This window comes from Thermobia domestica, chromosome 5, assembly GCF_964235325.1.
Source record: "Thermobia domestica chromosome 5, izTheDome1.hap1.1, whole genome shotgun sequence".
In the NCBI taxonomy this organism is placed as follows: Eukaryota; Metazoa; Arthropoda; class Insecta; order Zygentoma; family Lepismatidae; genus Thermobia; species Thermobia domestica.
The window spans coordinates 298922159-298935924 of NC_137458.1; the positions used below are offsets into that span (position 1 = coordinate 298922159).

The window sequence follows — 13766 nt, forward strand, 5'->3', positions numbered from 1 at the left end:
GCATCTTCTTGACAACCGTATTCAATTTGAAATAAAAATACAAGAAACTAAAGCCTATACAGCAGACTCCGAGTATCGGCCTAATGAGGCGGAAGGGCAGGCCAGATAACAAAAAGCCGGAGAGGCCGAAGTTCTGTGAACTCGTTTCTCTATGAACATTAAACATACCCCAAGAATAATTTACGAATACAGTACTGTTACGTACTATACAGTTATAATCAGGAACAACGGCAAACGTACTGTACTGAGGTCCACTACACACTGACGAAACAATGAACAAGTAAAACGCTGCTCTTTTCCTGTCACAACTTGTATTTTGCACACGAAACGTAGGAGGGTAGTAGTAGACGCCCGATTCCAATACCTTTGCCAATGTTTCCAATATAACACCTTGCCCTCCTCATTTAATTACGATAAAAGAAGACTAGGTCGGGTAGTCGCGAGCCGGATAATTGAGAGTCTACTGTATTGTCCGGTTACAACAGGACATTAAACTAAATATTTCACTGTTTTTCTCTCTCGTGAGTTCAAAATTCACTGAAATGAAATTATTTACTTGTAAGTAATTAATTAAATGAAATATCTTTTTAATGACTGAAATACAATATTTTCCCGTTTGAGATTTCGGAAATTGTAAAGAAACATATACAAGGTTCGATAAATATTCGTTGTGTTATTTTGAGTAGTAACGATATGAACGTATTTAATTTTTATGCGTGTAATTCCTAGAGTTCTACTGTGGCATGCATTCGATTAGACTATTTAAAATAATAATAATAATAATAATAATAATAATAATAATAATAATAATAATAATAATAATAATAATAATAATAATAATAATAATAATAATAATAATAATAATAATAAACTTGCGTTTGGAAAGGAAAGAAGACTCGTGGTAAGCAGCAATTTCGAATTGTGTTCCAGTCGCTGTATTTTCATGTATCTAAATACACTATTGATGGATCAGACAACTGCCGCGCAATACAATCTGAACGCTGACATTCAGATTCAAGGTTGTTGTACAGCAACCAATCCCGGAGAAACTTCCAAAATTTCAGTCACAAAATGTAGAAATTACTCCACCCGATTATTTGCTTTTCTTTCCGTGCACGTGCAGACGAAATCCGATCTCTCAATATACATATAAATGACGCAGATCCATTCTATATAAATATTAAACATGTAACATCTAAGATAGAATACCAAATAGTCAATAAAACTTGTATTTCTTAACGCTATGACCCAGTTTGGCAGAACATGAAATTGTCAACTGTTGAAGAAAGGTTTGTATTTTAGTAGGTACAACACTCTCACCCTATATTACATATTAGTAGGTAGCACTAGCACAGATTGAGATAGGAAAGGAAAGATAGGGAAGATCTTTCGATCATTCCATATATCTCTGATGTCAGCAGACTTCAGTTCTTGAAAATGTAGTTCTTGTATTATTTGAAATAGAGCGCCTAAATCCCATTTCTAGCATCGAAGTAACAGACGTAAATGTGTTTTACGATGGTTAAAGTAAACACACCTTTCTTTAACAAAAATAAGTCAGTTAAATGGTGAGATTGCGAGGGCGTCATTTAGAGGGGTCAGGGAGGAACAGTTATCCCTCCTGAGTTACAGATTTATGTAGAATTTATCAATATAATAGTAGTATATAAGTGAAAGATTGCTATTGAAGGTGACGAAGGAGGGGCAAGCAAGGCGACGGCCCCGGGCACCGAAGTAAGGGGCGCAAGATTCGGGAGGGAAAAAGAAAAGGAAAAAGAGAGGAATGAAACACATGTGCACATATATAAAATGAAAGGAAAAAGTAATAAAAAGTGCTCAAAATCAAGGAAAAGCAGGGTTTACTTTTTAAAATTTTCTCACCTTTCGGGGCTGGTCTGTCGACCTCACTCATATGTAGAGGGGTGCCGTCGTATACTCTCGCCCCAAGCTCTGATTTTCCACGATACGGCACTAACCCTACTAAAGATTTCGTAACCTAACTATTGGTATGTATGCAGTGAAGAAACCAAAGCTAATATGCTTGATTTAGAATCAGAAGTGTGAGAAAGAATGATAACTTTTTGTTAAGATATTCCAATGTATGTTTGTTTTAGGACAAAAAATAAAGTTAATTTAAATATTTTTTAAAAAACTTCTACATTAGTAACAAACAGTAACTACTGAATATAGGAAATAATAACAAAAATAGCTACTGTAAATAGCAGTTAAAGTTTAGTCTAAAATATTTTTGCCAGTCTTTATTTATTGTTTTAGATAAAATTAAACGATTGTTTTTTTTTTAATATAATCTCACATTGGATATTTATCGGCAATTAGTCTCAATATTAGGTAAGATGTGCATGTGAATGGAATTGTTAAATATGCTGCTTTCTTGCAAAAATAGACCCCTCCGAGGAGTTCACATTCCCCCCCCCCCCGGGTGAAAATGTCTGAATTCAACACTGCCCTCAAGTTAAGCATTACTCTCACGTCTCATACTGCCTCGCTGCTGAAAGGGAAGCTATACTCTAATCAATCAATTAATATCAATTTATATATATAGTGTCGATTCCCGGAAATGTTCCGTCAGACTTTTTGGGGGAATCTTCAGAAGCCACACACAACACAGAGGAGGAAAATAAGGAAAGAGAAAAGAAAGAAAAATCTAATATTTCGCAAATGATAGTAGGACCCACTTTTTCATAACACAGAAAGGGAGATAAAACGATTTAATTTTTGAATTAAAGACGATCCTTTCATTTCAATTTGCTGCATTCTATATATTATCAAATGTCGACTGAAAGCAGGAAATTCGTGTTATTATTCAGTTCAGATATCTTTTGTCGTCGCAATTCTGTTGAGGAACTTAAGGTTAGTGTAAAGGGACAAGTTTTGCCGATAGATGTCGCTACAGTCTTCGTATCTCTCCCATGTATTTTTTACCTTTCACGAAAATCTACAATTTCTCTTACAAATGTCAACCTAGAGACTTCAAATTTTTAGAGAAGGAACTTCATAACCTATTAAAGGGAACAATCCGTGCCGATTTTTTATTTAGAATTTTTTTTCACAGTTGAAACAGTTGTATTGTTAAAGGTTTAGGTATCCATTTCAACAATCAAGCCATTTCAACAATGAAGAAAATTCTAAATAAAAAATCGTCACGGATTGTTCCCTTTAATAGGTTATGAAGTTCCTTTTCTAAAAATTTGAAGTCTCTAGGTTGAAATTTGTAAGAGAAATTGTAAATTTTCGTGAAAGGTAAAAAAATGCATGCGAAAGATACGAAGACTGTAGTGTCATCTATAGGCAAAACTTGTCCCTTTAAATCATCCTTAAGTGTAAAACATATAAAACGATATTCATTCCTGTTGTGCTGTATGGTTGCGAAACATGATCGCTTACCTCTGAGTGAAGAACGCAAACTGAAAGAATTTGAGAATAAAATTCTGACAAGTAAACCTTACGTTTGGGTGAATCGAGTTGCTGACTGAGACACATATGAGAAAGTAGTACTAAATGTGATCAGTATTTCAGTGAAGTTGTAGGTGCGAAGCTCCAGGGGTTTAGGAGATACAAGTACCAGAACATCAAGTGGAAGTACAGAATAGTCTTCATACAGTTGGAGGTAAAAGCTCTGTAAAACCTCTTTTAACGACAAAAGGTGAATAACAAATATATGGGTACATATTAGGACTAGGGGGAAGTCATATAGTAAGGGTATACCTGACGGCGGCCATCTTTAAATCCGCCATTTTGAATTAAGGTTAAGTTTTTAAAATAGGAATAGGGTCATGTGATACATGATTTAAGGCGCAAATTTAATCAGAAGAACAATGGTGGCGTTAATTTTGATTTACGCGCAATTGGTAAAAAATTACAGGGAAATTAAATATTGTTGCAGCATATGTATTAGTCCTTTACCCCACCTTGTAAATTTTGTGTTAATGATAATAATTAAATAAAAAACACGTGGATAAATATTAGGTTTATGGTAAGAGTTGCCTTGATGGCGGCCATGTTAAAATCCGCCATTTTGAATCAGACAAAAGTTTTTAAAAAAACGCATAACATTGACGCCTTATTAATAGCAAATTTTACCATAAATCCAACGGTATAACCAGCATTTGTTATCGCATAAACAAGTTACTAATTTAAGGAAAAATGACCAAAGTGGAATTGAGTCATAATTGAACTTGGGTCTTTCTTCCAGAAAAGTCCTCAATTAGTACAATCAATATGTAGTTCAGAAAAGAGTGCATGACTTGCACAAATGCTCTGCTCACAGTGAACACACCTGACAAAGGCAATCGAGTTACACTTGATACATTTGTCGTTAATTCCGTCAAAGCAGGAGTCGTAAGGAGCGATCCATTTAATTTTGTGCTGGTTAATGATAAAGCAAAAATGGTTATACCGTTGGAGTTATGGTAAAATTTGCTATTAATAAGGTGTCAATGTTATGCGTTTTGTTTAAAATTTTTGTCTGATTCAAAATGGCGGATTTTAACATGGCCGCCATCAAGGCAACTCTTACCATAAACCTAATATTTATCCACGTGTTTTTTATTTAATTATTATCATTAACACAAAATTTACAAGGTGGGGTAAAGGACTAATACATATGCTGCAACAATATTTAATTTCCCTGTAATTTTTTACCAATTGCGCGTAAATCAAAATTAACGCCACCATTGTTCTTCTGATTAAATTTGCACCTTAAATCATGTATCACATGACCCTATTCCTATTTTAAAAACTTAACCTTAATTCAAAATGGCGGATTTCAAGATGGCCGCCGTCAGGTATACCCTTACTATATGACTTCCCCCTAGTCCTAATATGTACCCATATATTTGTTATTCACCTTTTGTCGTTAAAAGATGTCTTACAGAGCTTTTACCTCCAACCGTATGAAGACTATTCTGTACTTCCACTTGATGTTCTGGTACCTGTATCTCCTAAACCCCTGGAGCTTCGCACCTACAACTTCACTGAAATACTGATCACATTTAGTACTACTTTCTCATATGTGTCTCAGTCAGCAACTCGATTCACCCAAACGTAAGGTTTACTTGTGAGACGAATACTTGGACCAAAGAGGAACGGGAATAGGGAAGGGAGGAAACTTCACAATGAGGACTTAAATAATTGAATCGCTTCCTGTTAAAAAGGCGTATGTGCAATAAACAAAATTTTCGAGAAATGACAAAGAAAAAAAACTGTTTCCTCACGAGTAGGTTTGGTTGATGAAAAAAAAAGAAAAATATGTGTAAAGTACATGGTTACAAATTGTTTATAATCTATATAGGATGTAACTGGGAATTATTGCTTAATCTACAAAAAACATAAAAGTTTGGACACATACGCTCTTTCAACAGAAAACGTTATGACATAAAATGTGAAACCAGGGTTTTTCTTAAATATATCTAAAATTTTAGACACTTACATTGACAGTATATTAATGAAAGACAGAGGTACTAATAATAGTAATTAATTATAATAATAATAATTTGAAAGCAATAATAGTAATTAATAATAATAATAATTTGAAAGCAATCATTTTGTCTCCCAAACATATATTTTTAAAAATATTTAATCTGTCATGATAAATTCTGAATTAACACTTATCGTCATTGTCTGCTTTACTCCGACTTGTAAAGTACTTTGAGTTACATGTTTACCGATATCGTGATTTGCTGAGGTTAATGCTGGAATATACCTTGACCACCTACATGCTAAATAAAATTACTGCAAACCTTAATATTGTGCCAGTATGAAAGGTGTAATATTCTCAGGGTAACTATGGCGACAAAGCAGAGACTGATCTTCAGCTGGTCTAACGCCAAAGCAGGCAATTATAAATTTAAGTGTTTTTACTTCTTGTTTTGGAACGAGACATAATTGGGAATCCAAGTAACTAGCATTGTATAAGAAAATATTATTTTAATGTAGGATTTTTTTTATTATTATTATTTTTAAGCCAAGTGAGTTTTCTTTAAGCTTTATTCCCCAAATTCCTGAGCATATGTTCAGATTCCAGTACAGCTCATAGACCAACCAACAGGGCACATTAATCTATATATCTATATATATAAAAGAGAACGTACAAATCCTTTGTTAGCTCATCACGCTAATACGGCTGAACCAATTTCTTTCATTTTTGGGGGGTTATTAAGATTTGGACCCTAGATGGTTTTTATCATATCACTTTAATTTTCAATTACCAGTGTCTTGAGATAATTGACCATTCAAGTGTCCATAACGTAGAAATCCTTTGTTAGCTCATCATAGCTAAATCTAACCGTATTTATATGCAACCCACATGACCGTGTCACTCGGCGGGTTAACATAAATGACAGGCGATATAATGTTAACATTTACTGCAATCTTCTATGGTTTTTATCATATCACTTGAAAGCGAAAAAGTAAAAGTTATCTAAGTAACAAAGTTTATTGCGTTCCGGGGTGACCCCAGCGAAGCGGGGTGAACGCTGCTAGTCATATATATAATTGAAAATCACTATGTTTGTGACTGTAAATCTCCTGAACCGCCCGAGAGATATCGATCAAATTTGTAACATGGATGTGGTTCGAGGCTGGGCTGGTTTTAGGCTATTCACTTTGATTGTAGAACTGAGGGGTTGGGGAGGAGGAGGGGGTATCAAATATTAATAAAACTTAATAACTCCTGAACCACTCGACCGATCTTGCTCCGCCAAATTTAAATCATAAAAACGATCCCAATCCTGAACCTCATCTATGTTGAAAATTTGATCAACTTCGGGGAGGAGAAAGAAGGGGAGATATATAAAAATCAATTTATATAAGACTGAAAGGGACTATTTTTGTAACTAAATAACTCTTGAACTATCCGACCGATCTCAATCAAATTTTCAAGATACATGGGGTTCGGATCTGGAAACATTTTTGTAATATCACTTTAACGGTAGATCCTAGGGGAGGGGGAGGGGCAGGGACGTATAAATAAAAAAACTAATAAAACCTAATAGCTTTGGAACACCCAACCAATCTCGATCAAATTTTCAACATATATGAGGGTCGGGCCTTGGGTGTTTTTTTGCCGTTTCACTTTGACGAGCCAACCTAGGGGAGGGGAAGGGTAGAGAAATATGTTTAAAAAAATAAACTTAAAATGACTGCCTTTGTGATTCATCAGTCTTGAACCACCTGACCGATCTCAAACAAATTTTCAACCTACATGAGTTTAGGGGCAGGGATTATTTTAGGCTATTGATTTTGACGATGCAACCTAGGGGAGGGGGAGGGGGAGAGACATTTTAAAAAATGATCAGAAATGACCGATAATAGTGTTGAATCCATAGTTTTCGGGGTCGAAGAGAGAAACAGTGATATTTCTGATCATGTTTCAATCCAAGTTCTAATAGTTGGGGAGGGGGAGGGTACAACGAAGGGGAGGGGGATAAACATTTAAAAATGATCGAAAATGAGTAATATTAGTGTCGAATACACAGTTTTAGGAGTAGCTGAGATTAACAGTGACAATTCTGATGCGGTGTGCCGCAGTATGGAGGAAGGAGGGGAGCTATATATAATAATAATCAAAAATGACCAATATTAGTGTCTAATCAGTAGTTTCCTGGATCATTCAGGTGAACAGTGACATTTCCGATCCGGTTTAAATCCAAAATCAACCCCGCCACTTGGGGGAGGGGAATATACATATTGTATATATATACCCGTACATATATATATGGTCGAAAATAACCGATATTAGTGTTGAATCTATAGTTCTTGGGGTCGCCGAGATGAAAAGTGACATTTCTGATGCTGCTGTTTAAATCCAAATTCAACCCCGCATCTTGGGGGTGGAGGAAAGGGAAATACATAAAAGTGATCAAAAATATCCCATATTTGGGTCGAATCTATAGTTTTCGGGCTCGCCGAGATGACCGGTGACACTTCCGATCCCGTTTAAAACCAATTTCAGCCCCAAAAATTGGGAGAGGGGAAGATAATAAAATGATCGAAAATGACCAATATTACTGTCGAATCCATGGTTTTCGGCGTTGCCGAGATGATCAATGATCTTTCCGATGCCGTTTAAATCGATGCCATTAGAAACGAAAACAGCATATTTCACGGGTACTAAACACATGAGATACGGAGTTGTGCATTTAAATTTTCATTTCAAGCCAGCGAAGCGGGTAATATATGCTAGTATATTATAAATTAATATTATCATTACACTTAGAACTGTGCTTTTCAGAAAGATGTAGTATTAGTGAATAAGCAGAATACAATATTTTAGGAAGAACAGACAATGCAGTATTCTGAAAGTGCCAACACCATATAACATAATGTGTTTTTTTATATGAGTCACTCTCCCTAATGCCACTGATTGGACAGCAGGATGGCTTAATTGAGCCACATAAAATTTTATGTTCATCCAGTATTTAATCCATGCACTTTTCCAAGTCTGATCTCGTTCATCTTTAAAGGGACATCTCATGATCGTTCATTTTAGTCTTAGGAAGTATAGTAATACATTTTTTCGTAGTGTCACATGACATGGTGAAAGAATATTTCATTAATCCATTAACACTTGGAAAAATCTGTTCATGCACATGGATTGTTCGCAGAATAGATAAAGTGGTGATGGCTGCTGATCCCAAAAGTTATTTTATTTATCCTCTCCTGTTTGTTTTTTGTCTCCAGAGAAACTAGATTTTTTTTCTTACAATATTGTGGCCACCATGACCAGAAATCTAAAATATCTTCACCACTGAATTGAACAACAGTGAAGTTATCAGACCTGCTACTGTGAATAATCGACTCCATCAATTCATGCACAGTCTAAAGGCGTTTACGTTTCCTAAGAGTTCGTTTGATGATGTCAAAGCCCCCATCATATGGAAGGTCGCTGGAATCGCGACCAGGCAAGAATTTTAGGACATGTTTCCTTGTGTAACTCTCTTCATTTCTATACTCCTGCTTGTCTGATTTTCAGTTAAAACGGCATATTTGTGGAATTACGCCCTTTTAATAGAAAACGCAGATTTCATTGCCTATATTTTCAACACATTTCAAGGAATACACTTCATTTTAACACAAATCGTTGCCTCTACTGTTTTGTTTAAAAATAAATAAATAAATAAATAAAATGGAAATACTAAATGTTACATACGCCCTTTTAACAGAAATCGATTCAATTATATCGTTTATTAAAGATGTTAGGGTCATCAAGTTTAGGTGGCTCAGGTGGGCAAGTGATGTAGCCAAAACGCTTTCAAAGTTTTAACTGGAAATACAATCGGAAACAGACCATTAGGAAGACCCCCAGGTAGAGGTTTGATGAATCTAGCAGAAATAAGTATACAAAGTAAGCTAAGAACAGAAGTCAATGAAGAGCTTTTGTGAGCGCGGCATTGAACCTCCGGGTTCTATAGGCCATTCAGTTAGTATACATTAATTATATAAAAATACACCAAATTTTGTCCTACTTAACTAACTTCATTTGCTTTCTTTCCTTATAAAATTTGTACATTCAAAGATTAACGTTCAAAATGATGTGTCGAATTCTAAGACAGGAGTTAGAATTCTAGAAGCTTGCTGCTTACGACGACATACTCTCTTTAAATAATATTTCCATTTTCATTCTAAAATATATGAAACTGTATTTTCAGAACGGACATATTCCTGGGACACGGCCCGAAAGCCCCATTAAGGCTCAGGATAACCCCGGTTGTGCTCTGTGAAATAGAGAACCCCAACTGATTTTCAAAACCTTGTTCTCCCTATATTTAATTCAAATGTATTGAAGTCTGTTTCTACAAAATGGCATTTAACTAGTTTAAATTTAATTTGTACTAAGAAAATTATATTATTATATTTAATTTTTATAATTAATTTCTTAAGTTGCAAAAATATAAAATGAGAAACTATAATTTAAAAAATATATTTCAAACTAAACCACGTTATTTCTCTGAGTTTGCAACTATGATTTTGACCTTCATTTGTTCACTTAAATTTTAACAACAGATGTCAGTAGGTGAGCACGTCATGGTCAGCTGAGAATTATATTTCGTCTGCAAAATGTGAAAAATTCAAATTATGGGCTGGCATGTTGTTATTGAAATTTATTAGAATGAATTAATTAGCCAAATTGCTTTGTGATATTCTATGATAGAAAATTGAAAGTAAATTGTGGTTAGTATGAATTACAGTGACTGCTTTCGTTTATTTGAACTGCATGTATTGGTTGTTGATACTTTGATTCTGTTATGGCAATATTATATAAGCTGTTGTCAGTCACGAGTTATAATTCGTCTGATAATCTGATGTCTTGTTTATGTATTTCTTTTAATTTATGGAGAAGTTGAAAGCGCTAGTAGTACAGGTATCAAACCAAGGTATCGACCTGTCAAATGAAGATTATAGGTTAACGATTATTTGCGGATCGTACGCAGATTGCGTACGAAAAATCTTCGAGTTGAATAAGATAGGCTAGTTATGTTTATATAAGATTTCACAATATACACTATTCAATCTTCTATGAGTTATCGTAGTTTTGTATCATTCCCTGTCAGGGCTCAAAATTTGCGGTCGCCAGGTCGCCATTGGCGATTAGAAATTTAGAGCTGAACATTCAATGTTCAGTAGGAATGGTTTCTGCCTAAACACACAGGGCTGCACAATGTCTGTTTCGCACGAAAATAATTGTCGCTGAGTGAGAGACAACACGGAATTCGAAGTCTTCATAATGTTGTAACGGGTGGGATCCTTTTCCCACCCTCAATCGAAGTGGTTTTCCTCATTTGTACGTTTTTTCTTTCTTTCTTTTTTTTTTTTTTTGATTGGCGAGTGCGTCTGACATTGAAATTTTGTGCCCTACTCTATGTATCATCTTTAGAACCCAACTTCGTTAGGCAAGATTCTAAATTACTGGTCCCCCTTCCCTGAATGCGGGTTGCTGATATAGATGACCCAGAAGAGTCGAAAAACTGTATTATTTGTTGACCAGAAGAAAATAATACACGTTTTCGGATCTTCCGGGTCATCTTTACCACTAACCCGCATGTCCCTACCCCCCCTCCCAACGACAACAACACAATTTTGTATACAACTATATAGCAGGAAACCGACTATTTCAAAAAACCTAAAATATTGTTATTTTACAAAAAGGTAAATACTTCTTCAAAGCAGGAAGCCCCCCCTAACCCCCTGACAGCAATAAACATTTCTACACACGTATGGCGCAAACCCCTCTAACCCAAAAGCTAACATATTCTTATTTGAAAAACGTAATGACTTGTCAAAACGGTTAATATAATTTATAATAAATAGTGTTCACAGGAACTAAAGAAACATCATCATCGCAAGCATAAGGAAAAAGGGCATTACTCGAGCAGACGGCTCTACCAAATTTTCACACAGTTATTGCATTTTCCGATTTCTTCTTGCAGAGTATGTACTAAATGAGAAGCTATTGCATAAACCACGAACCAGCTTGTGCTAGGTGGCCACTAAAAGCACGAATGCTATCTAACCGAGCCAGGGCAGGAGCGTAGCGAGGGGGTGCGTCCGCAGGGAGCAGGCGCGTCAGCGACGGGAGGCATACGCATAAACAAGGATAGTGTAAAATACATAAGATATCCGCAATATTTTTCACCTTCAAAAATACTTAAATAATCGAAATAACTCTTACTTTCAAAATGGCTTCACTGGTTTCCCGGGTACAAATAGCCCTCTGCGAGGAGAAATTCGTCTGTTTTGTATTTTTACTTCTTTTCCACACTTCGGATAGTTGATTTTACGTTTCAACATACGATGACGCTGCAAAAACTTTATAATATGACGCTCTTTATCACACAATTCTTTCTAATAAAATCGTATGTTTGAATTATATCCATAGCAAATGTCCATTGCTAACACGAACAGAACATTCCCACCGTTTATTTCCACTTTTTTCGCATTCTTGTATTCTTCCGCTTCAGTAAATAGTTACACTTAGAATACGTTCACTCCCATTCAAATTGTATTTCAATATATCTAATGACAGAAATTACTTATATTCGCACAGTACTTCTTTTACGAAAAGTGTTTGACATCGTGTTTTACCTATAAATTTTGTTTTTGGTAGAGCCGTCTGCTCGAGTGAACCCGGAAAAAGGAGTATGTATCAGGTAAGCAAATACTTCTATTTATGAAAAATACAGGGGGACCAGTAATCTAGAACCTTCGCACTTCGTTTGAACTAGGTGTTATTTACACTTACGTTTGTGATAATAAACTGACTCTACCATTCTTATATTTGAGAAATACAGTTCTAGTGTTGTTAGAATTTGTCAGTGTTAGATGCCCTAGGGTTTGATTTGTTTTCGTGAAGTTCGTCTCTGGATCTTAAGTTTAGAGCCAGACTTAAATGAGGCATATTTTTGGATGAAATAAGGGCGAGAGTGCATTTTGAGGAGAACATTCGTAAGAACGGATTCACAATAAATAGTAATGCGAGGAATTACTTTTTTTTTTTTTTAACAAAATGTGTCCAAACTTCCCTAACTCGAAGCTAACCCGACCCTACCCTACCTTACCTTATGTGAACAATGCCATATCCTGTAACGAAATCACTTGTTCTGCTCAAAATGCATTCTTACCAAAATAAGTACTCCACGGCAAAACGGGACCAGCGCAGACAAAGTACGTGCGTTAGTTTCGTGACAACCGTTGAGCATATTAGGCAGGGTTGGCGAAAACCATGTTTCTTTTTTTTTTGGGGGGGGGGGGGGTTAAATTAGGTTTTTTTATTTAAATAATTTGCTCTATGTATTTATGTTACATATGGACAGAAATAATGGTGGTGTTATGCTGGAAGGGATCAATAAGCTTAAAGCAGAATCCAAACCGCTTCTCTGCTTACATCCGAGAGAAACTGCCCTCCTTTTGGACTTGGAACGGCAGAATGGAAGTTCCACCCACTTCACTCGAACACTAATAGTATATTCGCCTAATCGGAAATCAGAACTGTCCCGTTTCAGTATAAAGTTGGGTGGTCCGATCTTTAAGTTTCTTAAATCGCGAAACTCCCGCCTTAGCCACCGGGAAAATCCCGTTATTGTTTTCAATGTAATTTTTTACGGTCAACGTATCATAATCAGTACGCTAAAACGGAAGTATTAAATGACAGACTTAGTATGTAGATATTATTCAATAAAATTAAAACTGAAAGTCCGATCCAAGCTAATGTTGGAAGCTACGTAGGCAGTCGATAAATTTTGCCAATTTCTATCAATATGTGTAAGCAACCTTGGCTTCTTTATAAAACAACAGACATTCAGGCAAGCAGAAATATACGATTTGGTTTCGTTTCGTATGTTTAGTCTTAACATTCTTCTGTAATACCGAGGTTATAAAGAAGACTTTCGCTTAAATTGACATTCGAACTGCTACTTGGTTTAAACTTGAAAGAAAGATTGTGGTTCAACCGAGAATTGAACATGGGACGCTTTGATTAAAAGGTGGAAAGGAGATAAAACTAATGCAGATGGTTTGATATGTGGAAGCGTTACCACGCAGTTCACACGATTTAAGGTTGGTTTAAAGGGACAAGTTTTTCCGATAGATGGCACTATAGTCTTCGTATCTCTCCCATGTATTTTTTACCATTCACAAAAATTCACGATTTCTCTTACAAATTTAAACCTACAGACTTCAAGGTTTTAGAAAAGGAACTTCATATCTATCGAAGGCAATAATCCGTGTCGATTTTTTATTTAGAATTTTCT

The 13766-nt window shown here is 35.6% G+C and overlaps 1 protein-coding gene across 3 annotated transcripts in view; it reads left to right on the forward strand.

The window, feature by feature from the left end:
- The first annotated feature begins 10023 nt into the window (after positions 1 to 10023).
- Positions 10024 to 13766, forward strand: part of LOC145686732 (m-AAA protease-interacting protein 1, mitochondrial-like) — a 42260-nt gene continuing 38517 nt past the window's right edge. For 2 of the 3 annotated variants that reach the window (XM_081760349.1, XM_081760351.1), the window contains exon 1: positions 10337 to 10394. In XM_081760349.1, the coding sequence (XP_081616475.1) occupies positions 10352 to 10394 (43 nt within the window). In that variant the 5' untranslated portion in view covers positions 10337 to 10351. Of the gene's footprint in view, positions 10192 to 10336; positions 10395 to 13766 lie in introns of those variants that run through there. The other variant, XM_081760350.1, reaches the window with a different exon arrangement.